Source organism: Barbatula barbatula (genome assembly GCF_947034865.1).
Source record: "Barbatula barbatula genome assembly, chromosome: 2".
Classification (NCBI taxonomy): Eukaryota; Metazoa; Chordata; class Actinopteri; order Cypriniformes; family Nemacheilidae; genus Barbatula; species Barbatula barbatula.
This window is the reverse complement of record NC_136767.1, coordinates 22,933,321-22,959,856: the sequence shown is the minus strand read 5'-3', so window position 1 is coordinate 22,959,856 and position 26,536 is coordinate 22,933,321. Positions and strand designations below refer to the sequence as shown.

Below are 26,536 nucleotides of genomic sequence, written 5' to 3'. Positions count from 1 at the left end.
AATATTCTGTCTCACATCTGAATGTTGCATTTTATTTTTACATTATGATGTACTTTTAATTTTATATATTTAATTCGATTTTTCTTCCTTTTTAAATGGTATCTTAAAAACATCACACAACACAAATGCAGAGTGCAGAGAACTCAGTTTATTAGTTTAACATTTTACAATCTGTATTATATATATTTATATATGTATTTATATTTCTGAAAGCAAATAGGGTTAGCCTTGAATAATACTGTGAATAAATATCAGGATTTTCCTGGTGTTTTAATATACAGAAGGGGAATTTTCTGAAAGAGAACCTTGAAAAAAGAGCAATATGTTCCGTCTCAATGTTGCAGTGCAACTTACACCTTATACAGCATAGCCGTGTGGGGAAGAGGGGGGGACATGCCCTTTAAACCACAGTGAAACCCCGATGGCCTGGAAAAAACACACGTACTCACAAATACACACGCACACACAAACATGGAATGAATGTCCTCGGCAACACTGTGAAGAGAAACAATGACTCGAAACAGTGAATAAAGTGGGCAGATGTTTTTGTGAATCACTTTGGTAAGACGCCATCGACCACAAATGTAAAAGTATTGTCTTTGTGTAGGAAGTGAGTCTGTGTGTGTGTGTGCTTGTGTGTTCCAATGAGATATACAGTTAACAAACTATGAGTACATTCTATTCAATTAAAGTACATCCCACAAGATTCTATAAAAGTGACAATCAAACATAACTTACATTGAGCACATATGGAGGTCTGTTGCATTTCAATGACATTTAGGTATAGGGGACATTTTGCACTCCAACGTTATGACCCAATTAATTCTTTTTTGTCATTTTAATCGGAAATCTAAATTCTTCTGTAATTTGCTTTATCCAATTCTATCCAAATCCTGAGCCACTGAATCCTAAAATTGTGAAAGGGAATAAAACTTTATATTTTGGAGCTAGTGGAGTTTGTCTGAGGGACACATACGTAAAAATAAAACAGAAAATAGCGACCTGAATGTAGCCCATAGCTCAGAGGTAATGACCAGCAAAGACCCGGAAACAAGCAAAAACAGTCATAACATCAGAGAAGCAAAGCTTTTCTTCTTTTGTTGTCTTTTTTGTAGAAAAAAATAGAGAGTAGAAAGGTTCTGCATTGGCAGAGTCGAAAGATTGCATTCACGAGTACAATTCACAGTTTTAAACAGAGGATGCAGCTATGCAAATAATATGTTCTTATATACAGACTGTTCTCTGGCCTGATAGCATATAGTAATATTTTTAAACCATGCATGAGTTATAATATAAATATTCTAAAGAAGCCAAATTTAACACATTTCTATCTGCCAGGAGTTCATCTTTTCCCATATCCTAACATACAGTATATATGTAATCAAACTCTCAAAAGAGTCTCATCCGTTTTCTCACGCACACGCACTTGCACACACATACGCGCAGATGTATTCCAACACTCTTGGTTGCTTTGAGAGTTGTATAGAGTAACACAGTAGGGCGGTGTTGCTTGGTAACAGAGTGAAGCCTGTTGCCCATGGCTACATGAGTGCTCTTCCTGCAGCATTCCGAGGGAAGGAAATCAAATGAAAGAATCAAATAAATAAATCAACAAAATCTTCGAAAGATATAAAAAAAGATTTTTCAACTCCAATCAGAGACAAAAATAAGAGATGAGCTCCCATTTTGTTCAACTGGTGGTCAATTAATCTGACAAGATGATTCTTCAGGCATGCAATAGGGTACCTCACAGGGTCTTTATTCCATCCCTTCCAAATTGTGCCTGTGATGAAACATATTGTACAGAGTTTGCAATGAGCCATATAAGTGCAGTTAATACTTTCTCTTCCATGACGTGTCTATGAGTCTCCTGACAGTGTCAGTTTAGAGCAGATGGTCACAGGACGGTCGGTGACGTGCCTGCGTTCTAGAATTTCGGAGGCTGAGTCAGTTCTTTAAGATCGATCTTACAGTGTATTGGTTCAATCTGTCACTCGTGATCAGAGGAGGGCAGTTTTAGATCATCCATCGAGGAAAAGTGAGGACAGTCTAGATCCACAGTGCTTTTCATTGTGTGTTTTTGTCTGTTTCATGGTATTTGTATATCTTCACGTCTTCATTTTAACGTATTTGTTTGTCGAGTGGATGTGTGTTTCACACATGTGTTTCTATGAAAGAGTGGGTGTGCATCATCAGTGTTGGTGAGAGAGGTGAGAGGTCGTTGGAATCACTGGGCGGTTCCAATGGGGCGGAGCTAAACTCACAGATATCCAGGAAGAGCTCGTGGTTACGTTGCTTCCACTCACGAAACTTCCGGGAAGTCAAACAAGGGTCATCCAGAACCTGACTGATTATGGCCAAGTCACCTTCCTTGGCCTGCGGTGGGTTAAACAAATCAGAAAAAAATGAAGCAAAGAAGAAGAAAAGAAGTGATTTAATGTTAATGTTAAAAATAACCAATTTAACCCTGATTCAGCAATGAATCAATTATCTTAGCTATCTGCGATCTTGGCTGAAAAACTGAAAATTCTTTAATCACCGGCAGATTCAGTAACTTAAGTCCCTGAATTGTCATTTGGTATTCCTCTGGGAAGATAACTAGCAAATCTAGCTCTAACTAGCATAAACCTGCTTTAACCAAACATTACAGTCATCCTTAAAGGGATAGTTTACCCAAAAATGAAATTTCAGTTATCATTTACCCTCTTGTCATTCCAAACCAGTATGACTTTCTTTCTTCTGTAGAAAATAAAATAAGATATTTTAAAGAATGTTGGTAATCGAACAACAGTGGTACATTCGCCTCTATTGTATGTACACAAAACCAATCAATGGGTACCAACGTTGTCTTCTTACCAACAAAACATTTTGTTTCTTGTTTTGCAGAAGAAAGAAAGTTATACAGGTTTGAAATGACAATAGGGTGAGTAATCTTAATTTTTGAGTTAACTATCACTTTAAGGTTATTTCTTTAGATTTGATCTGTGACCTGTATGTTTGCATACCTTCAGCGTGGAGCGAAGAACTCTTATGCGATGCAGTCGTTCATTTGTGTTGGGGTCATTACTTCGTTTGATGAAGGAGCGTCTGAATTCTTGTTTGGTGGAAGGCCTTTGCTGTCCGAAAGCAGAGAGACTCGCCTGCTCCAGAGATCGATACAGCTCCTGCAGGCCGTCTATGCTATCAACTGCTTTCTCTTCACTCTCGGGCATCCTGCTTCTGAGTTTACGCACCTCCCTTTCCTCCACCTCCTCTTCCTCCTCTTCCTCATGGAGATGAGTTCTCGGCCTCAGAGTGCCGTGCGTGTGCATGTGCGTGCGAGCGCTACGGTGCCCGTGTCCCCCGTGCGCCTCGCGGTGGCGAGGGAGGCTCTGGCTGCGCTGCTTGTGGGTGTGATGACGGGGGCGGGACTCCTCGCTGTCTGTCAAGGGAAACGGCCCGTCTCGTTCCAGGGGGCGTCGGCGCTGGGCAGGGAGCGTGGCCTGCCGTAGCTGATCGGGTGACAGAAGGGGAGGCTCTTCCGCTTCCACTGTCTGCAGGTAGTGTAGCCCCGTGCTGGTCAGGGGGGTTTCAATCAGGTCCTGCCACGAGCGGCGTTCTCGATGGGAGGATCGGCAAGAGGAGTGGGACTCCTCCGCAGAGGAATGCGAAAATGTGGAGCCGCTGGAGAAATGACGCTCGGGAAATGGACTGGACGAAGTTCCCTGAGAACAACCGACAAATTCTTTTATAGCAAATGTAATTGGATCAACACACTCTCACAGGAATTCATAACTATTTATGAGGTGGCTAATTCGTAAGAATTAATACGATCTTATACGTGCATTTTGGTACGATTTGCTTTTGCGCCAGTGACGTTGAGTTAAGGGGAGGGGCTTCAGTATTGCTTTTTCTCAAATCCCTTAACATCAGGTTGAATGTGATTCATTTAATTCTTGATTGAAAATGAATGGTAACATATAGTATGAAGTGGTTTAACTCACAGAGGGGTTGTGGTGGTACGTGGCCTCCTGTTTGAGTGTCATGGACCCATCCACCTCATCCTGGTCACTCTCACTCCAGTAGTCTAAAAATGACATCACAGTCAAATGTACTTGACATCAGTTTACAGCATATTTGTTTTTGAAATAGCTTATGATATCATCCCAAAATGGGATCTCACCTTCATCGGGGCGCGGTACTGGGTCATCAGGTGTGTAGCCAATCGCAGCCAATCCTAGTCGATTCATCCACCTGAAACAGGAAGTTTGAACATAAGAGCGAATAGCAGGGTTGGGGGGGGTTGAAAGATGCTTTAAACTGACCACTCACCTGTTCATTTCCTCTAAATGATCAGTAGCAAAAAAGAAACTCTTGATTTTGGGATGACATGCTTTGAAGGCACTGAAAAAGAAAGAAAAAAAGACAAAAGCTCAAACTCAGCTTTTTACTGAATCGGTGTATGTTTGATGAGCACTTATGTGGTGACCCAGATTTCTCTATAGCCCATGGGTTTACAAACCCACCCAAAAAACAGCAAACCCATCACAACAGAGAGAAGGCACAATTAAAGTTGTTTTTCAACACTCACTGTTTCCTCCTGCACTCAATCGCTCTGTCTATCCGAAACTCTGGTAGACTAATGAAGCCCTCTGCTTTTTCATCCTGAACACAGTAACAGAAGAAATCACTATGCATTATAAATACAGCAAAGCTTTGACAGTTAGATGATGATGAAAATGCATTGATGAGTTTTGCAGCATTTCTGAATTCGGCCTTCCCCATAGAAACGCACACACACACACACATTCATCCAGCCAGCAGACTTCACAGCTCAAGGGAGGAGAATTGTGTTTGCTTACGTTCTGATTGGTGTACCAGTAAAGGTTGGAGTCTTTGAGAACGAACCAGTACTTCTTCCATTTCTGTGTGAAATAGCCAGTGGCGTCTTTCTTTTTCCATAACCAGCCTTCACAGTCACCATGACCCAGATCTTTACATGCAATACGCCTCCTGCTGGCACTACTGAGGGAACCTACACACAGAGCGTATTACTGAATGACAACACATATGACAGCACAATATTTTAAAATACATTTAAACGTACACTATTCTTTGCAAACACAGTAAAAGCAGAATCTCATAATCGTACCTTTGCTTTTTTTCTTAGGTTTGGTCCTCAGAGAGGCATAATGCACAGACTAGAGAGAAGAGAAGCAACACATGATAGGAAAAAAAGCCCAGAACATCAGAAGAACGACTTGTTTCAGAAGGCTCTTAATCAGGTCACCCTAATGAAGGTAATCGCTTTCATTTGTAGAGAGCATTCACAAACAATGTTCACATGCTCCTTTATGAACAAAAAATTATTTTATATTTTTGTTACAGACTTTTTGTTTAGAAGACATATAATGTAACATTTTGTGCATAACAAGCCATCTATCTAAATGACGAAAAACAAATTAAATCATTTCAAACCTGTATGACTTTCTTTCTTACGCAGAACGCAAAAGAAGATATTTTGAAGAATGTTGTTAACTGGCACCCATTCACTTGCATTGGTTCTGTGTCCATACCATAGAAGTGAATGGAGGCCAGTGCTGTTCGCTTACCAACTTTCTTCAAAATATCTTCTTTTGTTTTCTGCAGAAGAAAGTCATAAAGGTTCGAAAGGGTGAGTAAAAGATGACAGAATGAACTATTTTCCTTTTTGGGCGAACTATCCAAATGTTTAGTATCATTATGGAAACATGTGAATCATAGAATTGTCAGAATTATCTGAATAACATCCTTGCATTAGGTTTACCTTCCTCATTGATGCCCCTGCTTGTCTGTCAAGACCTGAACTGGCATACCTTAAGAAAAAGATAGAGAGACATGCATTTTAATTGTGTAGTCATTTAAATATTATTAAAAATTTAATAGTTAAATCATTGAAATACTTAAAGACGCGCCAAAAATATCTATTTATAATCAAATCCGCAGAAAAGATTCAAATAAATCAATATGTAAAGAAATTCATTTAAAATTAAAATTAAATGTGTTTCTCTTTTTTCAAATCAAAACCACAGGGTGTGAACATAAAGTCTGTTTGAGGTCGGCTTTACACCTCATTTTAACTGAACCTTACCCAGACAGACAATGCTTTCAATTCTTCAACACATCATAACAGAAGAGAAACAGAGACCCTTACATCTCCACAGACGTTTACAGCACCAAACTCTCGCTTAACATCTGACCCCCTACAGCTTCAGCCTCAGAGGAAACAAAACCTCCAGAAAGATTCTTACGTAAGCCAAAAACGTTCTATACCTAATTGTTAAGTGATTGCTGTGTGCATTCGTGTTTAGCATTTTACTTGTCTGTAAACTAATTTTCAATAAAACCTATTCATTGAAACATTTTTGACCCCAATACAAAACTGGCAAGTATTAAAATAAAACAAGCTGTTCAAAAATGCAGAACTTAACATCTAGGTTTGCGCATCAATAGAGCCTATTTAGTGTTTTGTGAAACCTGGTCTACTATATCAAAATTATGTAGCATCAACAAGACAGATCAACATGTATACAGTATATTTTTGGAACACCAGATCTTATGATAAGAGTTAAATATGGTTAAATATACCTGATGCTAAGTTGATCTTGTCTCGGTCATTGTGTACACAATATGAATGTACTGTGATCTAGGGTTTGACTTAAACACTATGGGGTGGTTTCCCGGACAGGGATTATTTTAAACCAGGACTAGGCCTTGGTTAAATTAGGATACTTAAATTGTTTTTAAAAACATACTTTTTTTACAAAAAACATTACTGAGGGGCATCTTGAGACAAAACAATCTCACTGATATATTTTAAGATATGTCAGTGCAAGTTGTTTTCGATTAAGACACCTCTAACATTTAAGTTAGTCTGGGACTAGTCGTAAACCCTGTCTGGGAAACTGCCCCTGAATTTGGTACCCCACCGCAAACCCACAGTTTGTGTATGTTCGCCGTTACTGCTTTCACATTTCTGCTTTCACACAGAGTCTGTTTACAGGTATTTAAAGCAAAAGTAGCAAATAAGGCCTGTTAAAATATTCCAGAAACATCAAAAAAGGGGAGTTCAGCAAAAAGAAAAAAGTCTATGGTGACTTGTTTAAAAAATACATGCTTGTTACTCACCTATCAGCATCTGCCCGGAGTGTGTCTGAAGCTCTCTGATGCAATAAAGAGAATGACAAAGAGAGGAAGAGAGATTTGAATTTCCTGTGTTACGTCATGAAACAAATCTGTGTGTGGGTATTTGTGTATGGTTATATGGCACAATATTTTCCCTCACGCTTCATAGATATATAGACCAGAACCTAACAACTTTCATAAAACACCTCTAACTTTGCAACAATTCAAACAGATTTTCGCACAATTACCAAGGTTTGTCCACAACGAACATGATACACAACAGCTCTGATAAGGTTAACATACTACTCACATGGTAGTGTGGCATTGTGTTGGAGTCGGGCACAGGGAATGGCAGCCCCTCCGGGGGACCTGCATCTATGCGCACAGGTGGAGCAAGCATAGAGGGGCTGATGGGAAAACTGGGACTGCTGGGATTTCGGCTTTTCTTTCTGGATCGTCTGCTTGTGTCACGCTGAGAAAACTCTGCTTCTTCCTGAATCAATAGAATCCTGTCGTCGCTGAGGAATCGCAGGAGAGACGAGTCTGAATCTGAGGGAGAAAGATCAAACATAGGGGTCAAAGTCCCGTCCCTGTTGCCATTTTTGTAACACTCCTGGACAAACTGGCATTAGAATAGTTTGAATATACTTGGATGGGTAAAGAAGTGAGCACATTCTGACACCTTCCTGTTTGTGTGTGTCTGTGGTTTGAGAGGTATATTTCCCCTCATGGAGATTTGCTTTCTATCTTTATCTGTGCTAGTGTCACCTGCGCATTCTCTGTTCTATTCTTGGAGTTCTTTTTCCACACATAGAAACACTAAGAAACGTGTAACTAAGTAATTTCACATGCTGCTTACAGTTCTCTTTTCACCTCTCACATCCCAGAAGTTGACAACTTTCTATTTATGTAACACAAGAAACATCCTGACTCAGATTGTCATGCATGAAAGAATGACATAAATAATTAAGTGAAACTACCTACATTTATGGAATGAAATTACAGTTTGTATATATAAAAAAATGAAAAAAAAGTAAGGCCATATAAATTCTGCTTTTGTGAGTTTTATGAGAAAAAGTCAAAAAAGTGCTGAACACTGGACTGAACAATCCAACCAACATTTCTTTTTTTTTAGTTCCTCCTGATTAAATGCAGAGATAATAATAATAAAATTGCATTGCAATACAACAAATTTCCAGGAAACTCAGCAGTGCTATATAAATAAATAATGTTGCTTGTTCAAAGACAACTTTGTTTCCTTGCGCTTTCTCAAACATGAAACGGCAACAATATATTCAGCTTGTGCTTGCAAAGTTCACCACAAACAAGTCACAAACTGTCAGGCTGAATCACTCTGAATCAGTCTTTTACTCAAAGCTCTCAAATGAAGTGTTGATTTTCTTAGCAAATGTTACATGACAATTATTTTATGTAGAAAACCTACTTTAAACATACATTTTAAAAATAATCTGTTTTGTACAAGGGGTGAATATATCCGCTGGATTTCTCTGCTCTTGTGTCCTCACAACACTGAACTCTGACCTAAAAATCTTCTCATCATCTGTCCAGCAGTTCCTAATGCCATGGCAAACAAGCTTTAATTTTTCTTGACTAAAATACAAATTCCCTCCTGAGATGTAAACAATGCCTACAATAAATAAAAGCCCAAAGACAGCAAAAGTGAGTCACACAAAATAACATAATAGAGGTGAATATAAGAGAGTTAAACAATGTGCTTTCTAGCCTGAGTGTACTTTTTTTACAACTGTGTTTTGTCTGCACCTCACCTGACAGGCACCAGCAATAAAGGAAAACAACATTTTAAATTAGAAGTATTACTATTAAAGTATGTAAAGTTGAGACACCTCTGCTTCCTCTTTTGTAAACTCCAGATTCTTGAGGTTCGGTCAGCCACTCAGTTCCCATGGAAACCTGCCGGGGGTCACCTACAGGAAGACATCAAAAAAGTGTCTCTATGTAGTCTATAATCTCTGCTCTCTCCGTGTGCATTACTGTATGTAGTAGTTCTTCATCTCACTTGTGGATACGCTCTGCTTTGTAAATAAGTAAATAGTCAGACATTCTGCAAAATGTACAGCACGTAACACAAAACATGTTGTATTTACATAAATTAGAAAAATGTCTCATTGGAATTTGTGAACTGTTTTATATTTTCATTGACTGTATATTTTACTAAAATGTAGCTTAAAGTGTGCAGTATATGTAGACAGTGAGCAGTATGATATGCATGTACGTGTCTTACTGTGAGTTGGGGTCCGGTCTCTGCGCCGCAGTCCGGTATTTCTCCCAGAATCCTCCTCCAAGAGGGGGAAGTACTGGCCCCCCAGCACCTCCTGTTCTACATAATAACCAGGAGAGTCAGAGCCAAACACTCCAAAGCCACCACGATCCAGATCCTCCTCTCTAAAAGAGAGAGAGAGGGAGTCATATGCAGGGCTAAAAATGGGAGTCCAGGTAGTAAATTTCAAGGGCGGGGGCAGAGATCCAGTTCCAAATGTAGAGAATTTCTCATTTATAGCCATAAAATAGCCTCCAACCATTATACAAATTTCATACATAAATATAGTGGGATTTCTTGCATCTTGGTACCCCAAAATATGTCCCCATTTAGGTCTCTACGTAAAGGGTCTCTTTACTATGTAAAGACTGTACCTGTGTCCATAAAGAGGGGACAGTATAAACACATCATGTCCTCCAGGTGTGTCCACTCCAGGTGAGAGTCCTACTGACCCGAGCGTGCTGGGTGGGGTGGGAGAACCACTGCATGGACTGGTGGACAGAGGCTGTCAATCAAACACAAAAACAAGATCTTGCTGTTAAGAATAATATTTTAGGAATAATTTAATGATAATATAACATTTTAAAGAACGTGTTAAGGATAATTTACTTGAGCACAAAAACATCAGCTAATGTCTTAATCTGTAATGAAAGTATCATGTAAATACTGTATGTTAGATATGGGCAGTTTGTTCCACTAGAGGGCAGAACAGTGATCATACAGTGTGTTCAAAAATGATGATGGCGTTTCCCTTAGCAACAGGGAGCACTGCATCAGTCAGTTAGTAATGAGAAAAAGCATAGCAACAAGCATGAGACAAAACCTGGCAACAAAGGGCAGAGGAACCATGTCCATGTCTGTGGAGGATTTCAGTGAAAATCTGTTCTTTTATTCTTTAAACATTTCATCTACAGTAGCCTGTCTGTCTTTCTTTACTGCATTAATTCTCCAACATATCCCAAATCATCACTCAGAATGGGTTTAAAATCCGAGATTTATCAGTGATTAAGCCCTTCGGATGTGCTGAAACGTAAATCCAGTGTGAATTCATTCATGAGTGAACAGTCCACTCCGTTCCAGTGTGTCGTGACTGTGGGGAAAGGACACATGTGCGGCTTAAACTGCATCTGTCTTATACTTGTATCCAGAGCAACCACAGAACTCTGGCTGCCATGGCAACAAGCCGTACAGAACTCATTCACTGCTGTGAGATGCACTCATGCACACAAACACACACACACACACACACACTCACACTCAATACATATTAAATGGATACACTTGAACAAACACCGTGAACTATCCTGACAGTACACACACCTGCAGGGCAAGTGGTTTCCAGCGGGCGTTCTTTAGCAGCGCAGGGGTGGAGCCGAGAGTGTTTTGTGGTCTCTTCTTTAGTGTGAGAATGACTCCACTCGGATCCTCTCGGAGACAATTGACTAAATTCTTCAGCTGCCAACCAACCTGAAAAAAGATTCAAACATGATTACAAATGGATTTTAGTATCTGTACAAAACCAATTTGTTCGACTATTAAAATTTGGTTTATTGATTTTTTTCTTTTTCATTGCAGTTAAGCAATTTCTTATCCAATTTCTTATCCAATTTCCAATTACTAATACAGTAATGAAGAACATGTATAAATATTTTACAATGTAACTATATTGATATTATATATATAAGATAGTTTCACATTGCATTAATGTTGTTTGTTGCTGGGTTTGTGACATCCGGTTATCTCCAAATGAGTACAATCAAACAAACATGAATGCACAATTATGCATTGTGATGCAAGCTCAACACATCCACACACACAAACACACACATACATATGACAGCATAACACTGCACAGAGTGATACACACCACCGTCTGGTGATTGACCTGAATGACCTCATCACCAGCATGAATCTTCTTGCACTGATCTGCAGGAGACTGCAGGAAAGAGATAGAGAAATCTATTATCCTGTCCATTAAATCTGATAGCAACAATTACACTTCTGTGTTGTGTTGTTTTATTGCATCACATACTGTATTTGTGTATGTTAACGTTCCGTATGAAGTAGCCTTTTCATTGAAACCCATACTCATCTGATCATTTCTAACTTTCAGGGATTGAACTTGAAAACTTTCAGTCACCAGTACAAACCGCGCGCCACAACAGTCCATTAAATGTTTTGGATGACTTTAAACAAGCATTTACATTTGTTATATGACTTGTTTTATGAATATAGACGGAAACAGTATTTGCAAAAACAATGAAGAATCATTTTAGTTGAACTATAAATGTTCACTAGGAATAAAAAATAAAACAGTTCTGTTCTTTCTGCATGAACATGTGGTAGAAAGGGAATGTAGCTTCATTCGTCTATATAAATGATTTAATAACATTACTGGAACAATCCTCTATTCCGAGCTTCACTCCAGCCAGCACTGAAAGCAAGTGTCTGTGCACATGACCTGGATCTTCTGTCCCCACAGAAGAACTGCAGCACAGTATGTGCTTGTTGGAAAATTGTTGCCAGAAATGAGTCTATCGTTAATCTAAATCGCATCTCATGTCATTCCAAACCAGCATGCTCTTGTTTGTTTTAGTTTAACAGAATTTTAAACTATATTTATGGAGCTTTTTTCAATAAAATATTTATAGTGACCAGAGGCTGTCCAGCTCTAAACAAAAACACTCAAGTAAATATAAACAAAAAAAAACCCATATTATATCATTATCATTCAATAATTCACCAAATATGATTTTGTTACCATATTTCATGGTAAATCTGTGTTTAAGACATTGAGTCAATCATTATTGACTCTAAGATCAAACCATTAGTGAGAAACACAAAGCACCTATAATGGGTTGTTCGATGCTGCTGGTTCTCACACTTTTTGTGATGAAATCTTGACATAAAACCTGTGGCACCACGTGTGATTTGAGAGCTGCACATTAAGTTGCATGAATTATTTTATTTGAAAGTGAACAATGAATAATGAATTTCTATCCGTTTCTCACAGAGCTATTGCATGACTTTAGGATACAGTTTTGCATAGCTCAAATCATATGGACTACTTTTATGATGGTTTTGTGGTGCTATTATAAAATATTTATATATCTACATTTACATATCAAAATTTTATACAAAAATATACATCTTTAGAGTTTGTGGTCACTATAAATTGTTCAATGTGTATAAAATTCTCATTGTGCCTTTAACAGAAAAAATTAATGCAAATGGATTTGAAATTACATGAGGTTGAGGTAAAATGACCGAACTCACATTTTTCATTTGTTTTTTAGAGATGATAGCACATGCCTCCCTAACACACAACAGCATCACCATTGAAGACCTTGGAAATTTTATTAAAAACAACTGATCTTGCTATAAAAGTATTAAATGTGAGGACTAAAATTGTTTTGTATTATTTATACTCAGTTCTTAAACATTAGGGACATTGAAAGCAATAGGAAACTCAACTTACATTCTCTGTGGTCCCAGTGATCACATGAAGACCATCATATGTGGACTTGATGTACATGCCCTGAAAAAAAGACAGGACCATGTAAGCTGTACCCTTAACATAAATATATGCAACAAAAAAACTGTTTTCGGTGATATTTTATTTCTGTTGATGATAAAGGGGATATTGTCATTGTTATTGTTTACTTACCAAGCCTTCACTGGGCATAACATTAGTCAGATGGACGACCTCTAGGTGGGCAGACTGTGACACCAACGAATCAGATGACAACGAAATAATGTGCTCACAGATACCTGATAGAGTCTTACACTGAAAAGAGACGTTGAGAGAATAAAGACAGAGAGAGAGAGAGATAATGTATTGTCAGTCTGTATTTTTGATTCGGTAGTAAATCTTTCAGTCAAACATATATGGGTTAAAAGTGCATTTAACACTGACAACTTAAAGACCAGCATGAATTTTATACTTGTTAAAGGTATACTTGAATTGTATACAGGGATCACATCATTCAACGTATGCTTGTTAAAAAGGCTTATAGAGAACAGCATCCGAAACACCATGCAATGCCAGCTTTTTCAGAAAGGAAAACTGCAATAGTCCATATCATTTACATTCCCAAAGACAGAGCCATAACCCTCATTACAACATAATCAAATCTGTATAATTCATGTGCTACACTGTATGTAGTTTAATTTATGCTATATTTTTCTTTCATCTTATTTTCTTTATTCTCTGTCTGTCTCTCTCACTCTCTCTCTCCCACTTTCTGTTCTACAGGCAGTCATCCTGAAGGGAGAAAAAGTCATTATCTGCATTATTCAAGATATAGAACCTTAAGGTAAACACACAAACAGTTTTGCTTTAGAGCAGGCTAGATACATCTGACTTCACAATCACTTTTCAATTGAAATGTATTTTTGGGCTGTGTGTAAGTGGAAATAATGTATGTGTGGGTGTGTGTTTGCCATATCTGTGTGGGCTAATTGCTTTAACATTATAAAAGAACATTATGTTCTATCAGTTCATAAACTGAACAGATAATATCCTAAATAACATATTACGTTTTTAGATAAATAATGGTCTGTTATTTTAAGATGGCTTTACATTTTCTTAACATAACGGCACCCCAAAGGATTCCACAGTTAACAGATGACAGTATTTCTTGTATTTTTATAATTTAAAATTTAACTTAAATTGCATTTCATCTGAATTCCTGTTTCATCTGAAGTGTGTGTGTACATTTGTGTAAAATATAAACAGGCAGAAAATAATATCACTCACCACATGTAGAATTTTATTTTCAGTTTCATATACTGTGCAATCCTGAAAAAACACAGACATAAATTAAAACATTAATAAAGTGCTACATTGGTCACATATCAAAACACTAAAATACACGTTGTCTACATCTCTCTATCTCACACACACCTGCTGTACTATAGTTGTTAGTTCTAGACAAAGCTGAACGATGTTGTTCTTCAGCACTGAGTACTCAGAAACACTGACAAATGGAGACCTACGAACAAAACATACACAGAGAGATGAGGCCATTACACCAGACAAACAAAAAGCCCTATTTAATATTCTCAATAATATAATTTGCTCTGTTCATTTCATTATTTTTCCATTTCTATTCCATCCCATTTAAGTAATAAGTGAAAGCTATTTGGCTTATCTTTATTTTATTTAAATTCCATTTAGTTAGATGCAGCTCTGTTCGGTTCAGCTGAGGTTCTGTTCAGGTCAGTTTCGTTACCTGTCCAGCCATGCGAGCAGATTTTTTGCCGCTCCGATGAGGTCAACGACTGAGGTCAGGAAGTCATTGGGAAGACGCCGTGAGACTCGTCCATCATAATGTCCCCCACGACGGCGACCTGTTATGAAGTTCTGCAGATTCTTAGCCGATGCGTTGAGTTTGTGTGACAAAGTGCGCAAATTTTCTGTCTCGAGACCATAGTTCTGCAACAGGATAAATATATTTTTAGAAAAAAAGCTTTTTAATACTCAGTCTAATATAAAACACCCAGCTTTGTCACATGACACTTCTAGGACAAGCATTTATTTTTAGGTCAAGCTTCACCGTTGGAAGATGGGAGCTGGAAGAACAACAATCAATTTTTGTAGTTTGTAATTCACCGAGATAAAAGCAACAGCATGCATGTGTCAGCAGAACATAACAGAACCAACACCCTCAGAGTGCCATCCCAGCACGTGTAGACGGCCATCACTACGCACTAACAAGGTTACTCTAAAATAAAACGCTGCCTACACAGTGAAATGCTATTAAAAAACCATAATCTATGTCTCAATGCAGATGAAAACGCTATTACTCCAAATAAATGTGATTTTCTAAGAGTGATGCTTGGTTAGACTGGTGTGCTCTGATCTGTATACGTTCCATAACCAGACCGTCTTGATTTCCAGTTTGCTTCTTTAAAACCTGTTTTGTGGTTACCACAGCTTATTTTCTTCGCAATTCCTCTAGGTTTCTTCACTGTGCTAATGAATTGCCCGTGGAAATCGATGTTCTCGCAAGTGCAGCCGGACCGCCCCCCCGTCCTAGTTATTTTATACAAAGGAGGGCTTTTCCCTCTTTCTCTCCTCATTTTGTCTTTATATGGTGTTTATTGGTCCCCGCAGTGCTGATCTGTCATCATTTTCCTCCACCGAATGGAAATAGACCTCAGCTCGTGACTGTCGTTCTATTATTTAACGCACGCTTCACAATCGGCGCCTCAATCAGAGGCAACAATGCATGTTAATATGCAGAAACCCATTTACTGCTCCGACTATTATTAAAAATAAAGCCTTATATAAATAGGCTCGCGAGTAAGCTCTTTGTAATGTTGTTTATGGCACCTTGGTAAAAGGTTTATGAGGCATCCTTTGAAGTTTCCGGCGAGCTCTCCTTTTTAGGGAAGATAGAAGAGAACTAGAGCGCTATTTACGTTTTTAAGATACAAACTCTTGAAGGAGGAAGGTGATATTTAAACACAGAACATTGTGCAAATGATGAATACTGTATGTGATATTGTGAGCAATAATACTGGTTTTCATAAACAGCTGTCAATCTGTTGACGTTTGGTAAAGTTACAGTAACTAATAAATCTTTCTGTGATATACGAATTCCTCTAGCAGCCAATCAGGATTTCATACAGCCTACACACACCCCAACCTCTCGTTGTGTACTGGTTGAAAGATTCCCGCTGGGTCCTAATCATTCAGCGTTAAGCGGAGTTTGGTTAAAATGTCTGTTGTGTCATTAATACAAAACAAACACATCATTATCACAGCTAGTCTGTATCGCACTCTTTCACACAAACACACGTACACACCAGTGCACAGAGTAAGTCCACAGCCTCCAGAATGAGCTCCTGGTGTCCGATGCGGGTCACGCCAAGCTCTTCTAGTTCCTGATGGGTAATATGAAGCAGCTGCTCTCCAGTGATCTGCTCTCTCTCAAATGTCCTCATATACTGCAGCAAACAGTCGTCCAGTCCTGGGAGAAAGAGAGAGAGATACTGGTAAGAGGAACAATACGTTTTTACTTTTAGGTGCATTTTGTAAATGTAAAAAAATACAGCACTCAGTGGATTTGGATGTTTCACTGTTTCATGTTTCATTGCAATGTTTTCTTAACGTTGAATGTCTTTTTTTTCCTTTTTAGCTACACATTACATATTTAAAATAAAGTACTTCCACGCAAATACAGGTCTCTGACAATGGTTTCTGCAGAGACACTAAAGTTACTAATCACTTACTAAACTCATCAATATACGGATAGAAATTGTCACTGTCCTTCTGAAACCTTGGATGTCCAAGTTAGCTGTTTTTCAAGAAAAAAAGGGTGACTAATACTAATGATTTATGGCACAAAATAAAAATCACGAAATGTGGAGATATGAGGATGTAGAAGGATAGAAGCGATATGAACATCATGATAGAATATTATGAAATATGTCAGATGTTGGATATGATAGAAAATCACTACCAGATCAAAATGATTTTTTCCAGCATTTACTCATCCTCAAGTTATTACAAATGGGTCAATGACATATAACGACCACTTGTCATGTTGTGCGACCAACAAGTTAAATAATTGTATTAAATTAATAAAGTTAATTTGTGACTGAAATATCAATCTCTGATACAGTATGCTTAAGTAATATTTATATCAGTTGTATGGGATTTTCAGGAAACATTTATTTGTTAATTTTGGAAGACGACATTATAGAACATAATATTGAGATGATTACTTAACAAAACTCAAGGAAATGCAAATACTTTGTTTTTAAACAATTTAAGTTGAATACTTATGTTACGAATGTCAAGAAAATGAATCAATTTTAATGACACCTGACATTTTTAAAGGCTATGGCCAAATCATAGATAAAAATAAAAATAAATCACTTAACTTAAAATTACTATCTGCATTTACACCACATTCTTAATGTTTGAATAACTGCAATTTTTTATTTAAATCTTAAAATTGGCATGTCGAAAATCCTTATATGGCATTGACCCAAATTCACTTTCTTGAATTTTGAAGAATCTTCAAAACAACTATTTAAGTAAACTGGAACCGTCTTCAAAAATGTGTTCGGAAGAATAAATATGGATTTAGAATTATGTAAGATTGAGTAAATAATGAAATAATTTTCGTTCTTTAGGGTAACATGACTGAGTATAATGAGGGATTCTTGCTATAGTGGTGCTTTTCCAAAAACCACTTCTAGCCAAGTCTTTCAGAAAGAGACACCTTCATTGCTCAAGACGCACGCTACACACGCACACAGATCTCCTGACTAATGTTGGCCGCACTACAGAGGCTCTTCAAATGGAACATTCTGAACTTGCAGAAACACACAGGCTGAAGTGTCTTTTCATAAAAAGCTCTATCCCATCCAATACGCACACAAAAGCTCAGTTTGACCTGTGTGTTATTTTACAATGTCCATGTAGGATGTCCTTCAGCTAAACAGAGTCTCTCTCGTGCTCATTCTCTCCAATCTCTCTTTCTGCTCTAGCTACATGGGTTGCTTAGCAACCGTTGCTTAGAGACGAGGAGGTAAGCCTGCACGAGGAATGATAAAGGCCTCCATTTCCTAGAGTCCAGCACACACACACGTCTGTGTCGGAGAGGGATGCATACACATACACTGAAAACACCTGCACACAGGTTTCTTGATCACTCCCCCTTCCTGCCATTGGTCAGAAAACAGAACTCCAACACAAATAATTTCAGTCAATGTTGTGTCGTGGTCTAATGTGGGTAAGTCGTGTGTTCTGTGTTGCTGAGCGTGTGTTCACTACTCTCTGGATGGGTTAAATGCAGAGGTCACATTTCGGGTATGGGTCACCATAACTGACAAATAGGTCACTTTCACATGAATGGTTTTCTCACACTGAGGTACTCAAAAACAAAAGCTGAGATTGTATTTTACCATGGTCAGGATTACACTTTTAAACATGAACCTCACCCAGATGGTTGTTAACTGTAATTCTCTGAGTGTAAAATACATCTCTAACTCTTCTGGTTTAGAGTCCACCAAGCTGTGCTAATGCATTACCCCAGGCATCTGATTCAAGAACAGCTGATAAAGGAAAACATGTATTAGGTTCCTCCCACTGAGAGAGGTGAGTCATGGTGAGGAAACCCCTTAGAAAATGATCAAACACCCGGTGAAAAATAGACGCTCACAAACATCTAACCATTCCAAAGGCAGCTGCTTCTGGATTATTTAATTGTCACCGTCTTTGAATTTTACATCGATTGATAGATCTGATCAGCACTGCCATTTATTCTCAAAATCAAATGCCATTAAATGTCAAAATCCAACAAAACAGCTAGAACATATGGGGCCTGCATAAGATTTTCTGATAATTTTCTGATAAATAGTTACCACATACATTGTCACCATCTACACCGTAAAAAAGCTGTGATTGTAAAGAATTTTTGTGTTTTACTTTACATACTTTTAAATATATAAAAAAGAACTATGGTGTCGGAGCTGTGGCTCAGTGGTAAGCGCTCCAAACACATGAGTTCTTGGGACCCAGGATCATGTCTGACCTTTGTCATGTCCCAATCCTGCACCCCGTCTCTCCCCTCATGCTCCTGTCTTACTGCGTAATGCTTATGGGCCCTTACAACTCAAAATCTTAAAAAATAATACTTTCAATTTTATTTGATCTATGATGGTGATGGTGTGGTTTTTGATATATTGTATGATATTGGTATTGTATAATCTTGCCGTCATTTGGGTCCCGAGTGCAATACATGGTTAAAAACAATATGGTTCATTTCAACCACTGGATGTTAAATAAAACCCCTCATTAGGTTACTTACTACAAAGAAGGAGCAAAAAGAAGAAAAAATGTCTGTTGTGTAGGTGAGATTCAAAATGTGGCTTGCTATTCTATCTACACTACGAAGTACATGCTTCATGGGAAAGAAGTATGGAGCGATTTTAGTCTCATTAATTATTCATGCGTAAAAAAAAGTTACACACATACGTAAACAGTTTCGCATGCATAAAACCTAATTTACATGCACATAGTATATATTTACACTTACGAAAAGGCAATTCACGTTCGTAAAACAAAACTATTTTCTCACAAATTACGTTTCGCAAACATACAACTGCGCACATAACTTTCGAAAAGTTAAAAATGTACGCGTTTGTCTTGTTTTACGAATGTGCAAATCGTCACACACGTGTGAATCGCCTTGGACGTGTGTGTGTGTTTTTTGAGACTCTCCTGGCGACGCAACCCCTTCCACTTGGGTTGTCGTACTCTTTAGCCAATCAGATTCAAGCTTACCATTCAACCAATTACAGGACTCAAGGAAAACGGCTCTGCGCAGCTTTGGTGCAGGCGGCACATATTTTGTTTTGTAGGCTTGTCTGTTTTTATGTTTTTAAATGTTGCTTACGTTACCATTACGATGTGTTTATGTGGTTGCCAATCCAAAAAATAGAGTTGTTACATGAACATAGATGATTTTGGTTACATGTGGAATAAAGTTTTTTAATCCACTGCAAATCTTCAGTTTCCTCCCATTTTGCGATTCATTGCTGTATGGCATGTCTATTTACCTTACCGTGTTTCTATCTGCGGTCAGTAGTATTGTCAAAGACGGTTTGTGTCGTTTTTTTTAATTAAAATCTGATAATACTAGTTAACTTTAAATGTAGTCATTTATTAGTATGGGTCTATATAGGCTAATATATCTATCCATTAGTAAAATAATCCCTTCAATGGCGTTTACAGAAGCCAATAAGGAACATAACACGTATGTCTAACTAGACTATATTAATTTACATGAAGAAAGAACTACAAAGTCAGGGGAAACATTACAGTATTTCAAACTGACTTGACAGAACGCATAGTGAAATGAGACCAGGTGGACAGCAGCGAAGTAAATTGAGTATTGTATTTTATTTAACAGTAAAAAATATAATAAATTGTACCCACAAAGCTGCGCAAGCGTGGAAAAGATCGTAATGTGATTAACGTGCGGTGAGGGTGATGCATCATTTCCGTTCTATTTGAGCCAAACTGCACTAAAGTTGCGCAGAGCCGTTTTCCTTGAGTCCAGCGCCCTCAGCGGGTTGTGATTGGTTGAATGGTAAGCTTGAATCTGATTGGCTAAAGAGTACGACAACCCAAGTGGAAGGGGTTGCGTCGCCAGGAGAGTCTCAAAAAACACATACACACGTCCAAGGCGATTCACATGTGTGTGACGATTTGCACATTCGTAAAACAAGACAAACGCGTACATTTTAACTTTTCGAAAGTTATGTGCGCAGTTGTATGTTTGCGAAATGTAATTTGTGAGAAAATAGTTTTGTTTTACGCACGTGAATTGCTTTTCGTAAATGTAAATATATACTATGTGCACGTAAATTAGGTTTTATGCATGCGAAACTGTTTACGCATGTGTGTATCTTGTTTTACGCATGAATAATTAATGAGACTAAAATCGCTCCATAAAGAAGAAACAAAATAGACGAATTGATCAAAAACACATTTCATAAGTAACATATTGTTACAAAGAGAGAAACACTTTACTTTAGTTTAGTCTGAAACATTTAGCCTAGTTTATTTGATAAGCTTTGAGAAATTAATGAAAAATGTTCCAGCATTATATGAAGACTTGAGCTTGTGGCCATTTTCCAATGTCATTTTCACTACGTATCCACTTGTGTATCTTAAAATTTTTATGGAAAGAGCGCGAGACCTTGAAGTGTCACGATGTTAATTATAGCTGTTCATTAAGGGCTGCAATAAACAATAATTTTCCAGGAATGCAGCGATTGACCAATCAGAATCTAGTATTCCAAAGAACCATCTAATATATATATATATATATGAACTGTTTCTATTTTTGTACGACTGTGGTGCTGCTTAGTAGAAGCAGGAAGGAAACTGTACATTTGTTGCTGAGGCCCGTTTTATAGTAAAACAGTTACAGTAAATGCACATCACAAACCTCCTGTTGCACTTATAACTGCTATTGTGTGCCATGCATGGGAAAGGTTCCTTGAATCACTTTTGCTGTCCATACATTTAAAACCTATTTAGAAACTGGTGTATATTTGGTTAGTAGTATTTATGTATTGTCAAGAATCATTTTAAAGTTTGGTTTTGGTTCATGCTATGTTATTTACTATTTGAAATAATGATTGACTGGAGCTTTCTGTGTTAATAAAAGAGAACCTGACCTTGAGCAGATGATGAGTGCTAAAATGTTCAGCTCATGTAAGGTGTGGAGTACCTAAATTAGTATTTGGTTTATTCATTTGAAGGTAGTCATCAAATCAGTCTTCTTCCATTGAATGAATCAACATCGAACTCTGTGTAAACTGGGCTGTGTTTTACCAAAATCATCATAACCTTAAATTGATCTTAGAACAATTGTCACCAATGGAGCTACGATCAACATGTCTAACGATGCTTTTCGGAAACGCAGCCCTAGCCTGAACTCTGTGGTCTCTGTGGCTCTTTCCAGTGAAAAAAAAGTAGGGCTTGTAGATATGGTTTTCTTTTAAGTTGGGCCTGGATGGGAGGGCATTTGGACAGTGAGTATAGTCCTACCTCTTTTTTGTTGCTTACGACATGTGTTGAAGAGTTGTAGTTGTGAAGGGGAGAGGATCTTAATGTTTTTGGTTAAAATTACAAGTGCAAATGAATAAAAATGATGGTGTGCATGGATAAATCATTTATAATAATCACTGCAACACTGTGTAAAACACTTAGAATTTGATTTCATGGTGACTTTAAAGATAATTTTTACCGAATGCAGACCTTCCCCGAGGAAAGGCTGTTTACTTTTGGTTTTAAGTTAACGTTCAAATGTCATGAACAGGCAATTTGGTTTAATTATTTGTCAAAAAAATTGTCAGAAAAAACCTGTCAAAATGATTTGCTGCATCTGGGTTACCGTGTGTTATTAGTTTTTATCTGGGGATAACAAACCTGCAAATGTTGCGACTGGCCAATCAGAATCAAGCATTACAAACCATGTAATAACCTGTAATAGTCAATAGCCTTTTATGGCAAGAATACAATAGCCTTCTATGGCAAGAACCTTGTGTTCAGAATTCAGAACTGTACTGATAAAAACTAAGATACCTTTCCAAACTTTCATTTAATCAGCTTTTCTAGATATTGTGGCCATTCCAGTCCAGTGTTTGTTGAATTTCATCTAAATCAAACCTTAGGAGTGACTCCAACAGCAGTGTGAAAGACTGACAGCATGACACAAGGCACATGAAAACTGTGATAATTTTTTTTTGGATATCACATAAAAAAATCTAGCAACTTTTCCTTAAAAAAATGTACAAACATTACTGTTTTATTGCTTGAAAGTGAATATGAACATGTTTTCTTCGCAGCATTTGAGGACTGAAACAATTGCAGAGCTATTTTGAACTGTTTCTCCAGTTTTCATTACAAATACCTACAAATAAATACAAATAGAAACAATATTTTATCTGAAATTAGCAAGAAATATTGTTTGTAGTAGTAAATATTTTCAATAGAGCTTGTCAATCGACGTCACTCCGTGTTGAATGTTCCACCACGTTGGGAGGCAGGCTGCTATTGCGTTCAAAGGAGTGTTTTGTTTTTTCTTGTTTGATTAAGTAATATAACTATGGTAGGTCGGTCTTGCTGTATTAAAAACTACAGTACGATTACACAGAGTCGTTCTGGAAAAGGCCCTGGTAGTTTTCCTTTCGATTTCTCTATATATCAATCAAAACAACTAAAGGTACATATCAAAACAATAATAACAGCGGAGTATGAGCCACCCAAGATGGCGGAGCAGCTGGCGGAACTGCAACATAAAACACAGGGTGTGACGTCAGCTTCACATTTCTCTATAGTATGTAATGCACACTACATTACACTGTGTCTACACCGGACGCGCATGTGGCGTGAAGCGAAAATCCCATTAGAATTGGGTGTAGACACAGTTAGACAGTATGTATTTTAAAAAGTAGCTACTTTGGTGACTCATTCACCAAAGACACTTATTTCTTATTTTCAATTAAAATTCAGCGTTTTCGAGAGCATCTTTTTTTGCATTTACAGTTATACTGTAAATCCTACAATTTCTAGATTCTTGGCTGTCAAATAAAGACAAATCCTGGTATGGTAGGACCAAGGCACTGGTGTGCTATAAGCACTGTTATTTTATAGGCTGTATAATATCAATATTTGTGTTTAGTTATATTTCTGTTTTAGACAGATGCTTCCTTATCAAAGAAGAGACCATAAAGAATACAACAAAATAAAGATACTGTATATTACCTGCATCGGAAAACCCTCAAGTATTAGAACAAAACCTCAAAGTGCCAATACAAACTACACCAATACAATTGCAGGAATACAAACAAGTTTCATAGGTTTGCAAATGAAACCAATATATCTCTGGTCAGGTTTAATTGGATGAAACTGGTGAGCCAGTGGTTTATGGAGTGTGGCCACGTTTTGATAACAGAAAATGGTGAAGATACATACTCTGATAAGTAGCAGAGAAGAGCAATAGGAGCAATAAACTCTAAAGGAAGCGCAGCAATGACTCAAATTCCACAGCAATTGTTAACCTAAACAAAACATCCACTCAACGATTGTGCCAAATGTATAGCCACAGTGTCCAGCTTAGCATCACCTGCTTAGTATCTTATATCCCAACCTGCAAGATTTTTCAATTGTAAGCTAAAAGGCGCAAACTGACATAAGGCATCCAGCCGCAGAGTTTTACATTACAAGTTGAGCAATGTTAGAGGAGGCAGATTATACCATGGGTATACTCGTTCTGCACCAGGTCAAGCTTCTTGTCATTTTGCCAAGGGTAGGGAAAAGAATCAAATACACACACACAGATACACAATGTATCACCAAAAAATGGCAATGACATCTAGTCCAACACAGCAAACAATATAAACAGTAAATACATTTAAAATCAGTTACACTGACATATGTTTGTTTGTCCGGAACATCTAATAAAATCATATGCAGAAGCGGAAAATAGCAAGTCCCAGCAGACTGACCCTGGATCAGGTGCACTGAAGTCTGACATGTCAGCAATAATTCGGAAAATGATCCACAAGCAGCTGCTTTACATTTCGCTCTTTATCTGAAACAGGGTGCAGAGTTTCTGAAAATGGAACTGGCCGTGAAACCTAGTTCTATAGAACACAGAACTGGTTCACTACTTGGATTGCTTCACACATTCCAAAAGACAGAGCCTTATTTCTGTACCAATCGAGAGACTGGACAACAATATGTGTACAGGCGTTTAGCGGATAAAAGGACACAGAAGAGATTTGATGGCATGTATGTGGGCCGTACATTGATTTAAGCAAACTGTCTTGGAAATAAGAGTAAAAAAGAACATGTGCACACTTGTCCATTATAAGGTTGGTGGCAAATATTTGAAATGGTCATTGGGTAGAGATTATGAGCAGGAGAATGTAATTTGCACTAATGCCCTTACACTTCACTTTAGATCAGATGTGATCTTGCTGGTTTTTTGGTCCTCTGTCTCTCCGCCACAGTTGCTTCGTAGTGCTCCACTAATAGTAGTATCTGTGTAGCATCGATCAGAATGTATTTATGTGTCATCTCCACAGAGGAGCGTGTCATTAATGGAAAGGGGTTTGGTAATTAAATACGCGTTGTCAATTTTGCTCCCACTGGAACATGCCACTGAGCTCTGACTGCATGACGAAACCTACGCGGTGTGACTTTAACTGTCTGCAAGCGGCATTCGTCCGATGGTCTATTTCCCGAAGCGTGTGTGGGGTGGGGGAACGGCCGAGGCTCAGCTAGTTTGCACAGATACCGTCATAGCTCTTCTGGTCCCTGTATTCGCGCATCCGCACCGCAACACACTGGAAAAAGCAGAGCGCACAGCGCGCAACGGCCTGGTTCTGTCCATGGTGCTAGTTTTCAACGCACGAGAGGGAGATTTGTTCACTGAGGCTGGTCTCTCTCTCTCTCTCTCTCTCTCTCTGTGTGTGTGTGTGTGTGTGTATGTGTCGCACTGTGCACTCTATCTCTGTGTGCAAATATGTACGTGTGTGTTGTATGAAAAAGCAATGTCGTCCTTTGTGTCATTATAAGCGTCTTTTTGCTCATCTGCTTGCAAAACACGCATGCGCGCGCACACCAACTCACACACATATCACGAATCCTAGACCACACGCGCACACCCCCCTCTCGCGCAACGCGTGTAGCTCTGCGCGGATCACACACAACATAGTGCGCCGAACAGAGTCGCAAAATGGCACACCAGAGCGATCAATACCTCACTCCACGTAGAGTTCCATTCGTTCAGATCCAGCATGCAACCCCTACCCTGTACCCGTCTGCCCTTCCCCTGGCTATAGGTCATATGTGTAAGGGCATTAATCGCAATAATTTGTATTACCTTTCATCCAGTCCAGCACCTGCTTCGGGGACCATTTACTGATGGGTTCCATGACCAGCGCCATGGCTGGTGCGCGTTGATTTCCCGGTTGAATTCTGTATGGGGCGCGCGGACCATCCGAACCCCGAGAAAGAGAACAGTTAGATCACGGGGGGACATGTGATTCCGTTACATGGACGGCGACGCGCGCGCGGCAGGAGCATAGCCGTTAGATACATTCTCGCGAAGGACTGCGACGGTGAGAGATCCACGCGCGCGACTATACCCCGCCCCCTCCAATTCTCTCGATCGGCCTCTCTCTCTTTTTCACCCTCCCAAGCGTGGACCTGCTTCTCCAGTCTACGAAGCAGAGATGCAGAAAAAACGTGTCTATCACCCCCCTCCCTTTCACACTCGCAGCGCTGCAGTATCACATGGGTCAGCGGTTCCGTGAGCGTGGGGACTGTTCGGTGACACTACCGATAAACACTGGGCAGCTCCACTGGGCCCTGTTCTGTGAGTCCCCTGAGCGTGAGAAACAAACGAGTGTTTTGCGAACGGCTACTTGGTATGCGTACTTGTATGCGCATCGATAGGTCGGACCGTTTCGGGTGCGCACGAACTCGCTCTCCGCGCCTTAAAAAAAATCTGCGTGCCCGTTCGCTTACGTCACCGCAGCCCCATGTACCCG

At 38.7% G+C, this 26,536-nt stretch overlaps 1 protein-coding gene across 1 annotated transcript; it reads right to left on the bottom strand.

The window, feature by feature from the left end:
• Positions 1-1,111: 1,111 nt before the first annotated feature.
• Positions 1,112-26,209, bottom strand: LOC306905558 (connector enhancer of kinase suppressor of ras 2). The gene is made up of 23 exons (XM_079476238.1): positions 25,867-26,209; positions 16,256-16,419; positions 14,677-14,879; positions 14,349-14,436; positions 14,202-14,243; positions 13,110-13,229; positions 12,921-12,980; positions 11,310-11,378; positions 10,763-10,909; positions 9,817-9,947; positions 9,407-9,567; positions 9,009-9,089; positions 7,454-7,692; positions 7,147-7,181; positions 5,786-5,834; positions 5,132-5,180; positions 4,842-5,014; positions 4,571-4,644; positions 4,312-4,383; positions 4,163-4,233; positions 3,984-4,066; positions 3,006-3,704; positions 1,112-2,376 (listed from the first exon to the last, which is right to left on the bottom strand). Exons 1-23 carry the CDS (start codon positions 25,928-25,930, stop codon positions 2,155-2,157), a joined length of 3,096 nt encoding a protein of 1,031 aa, XP_079332364.1. The 5' UTR covers positions 25,931-26,209; the 3' UTR covers positions 1,112-2,154.
• Positions 26,210-26,536: the final 327 nt, after the last annotated feature.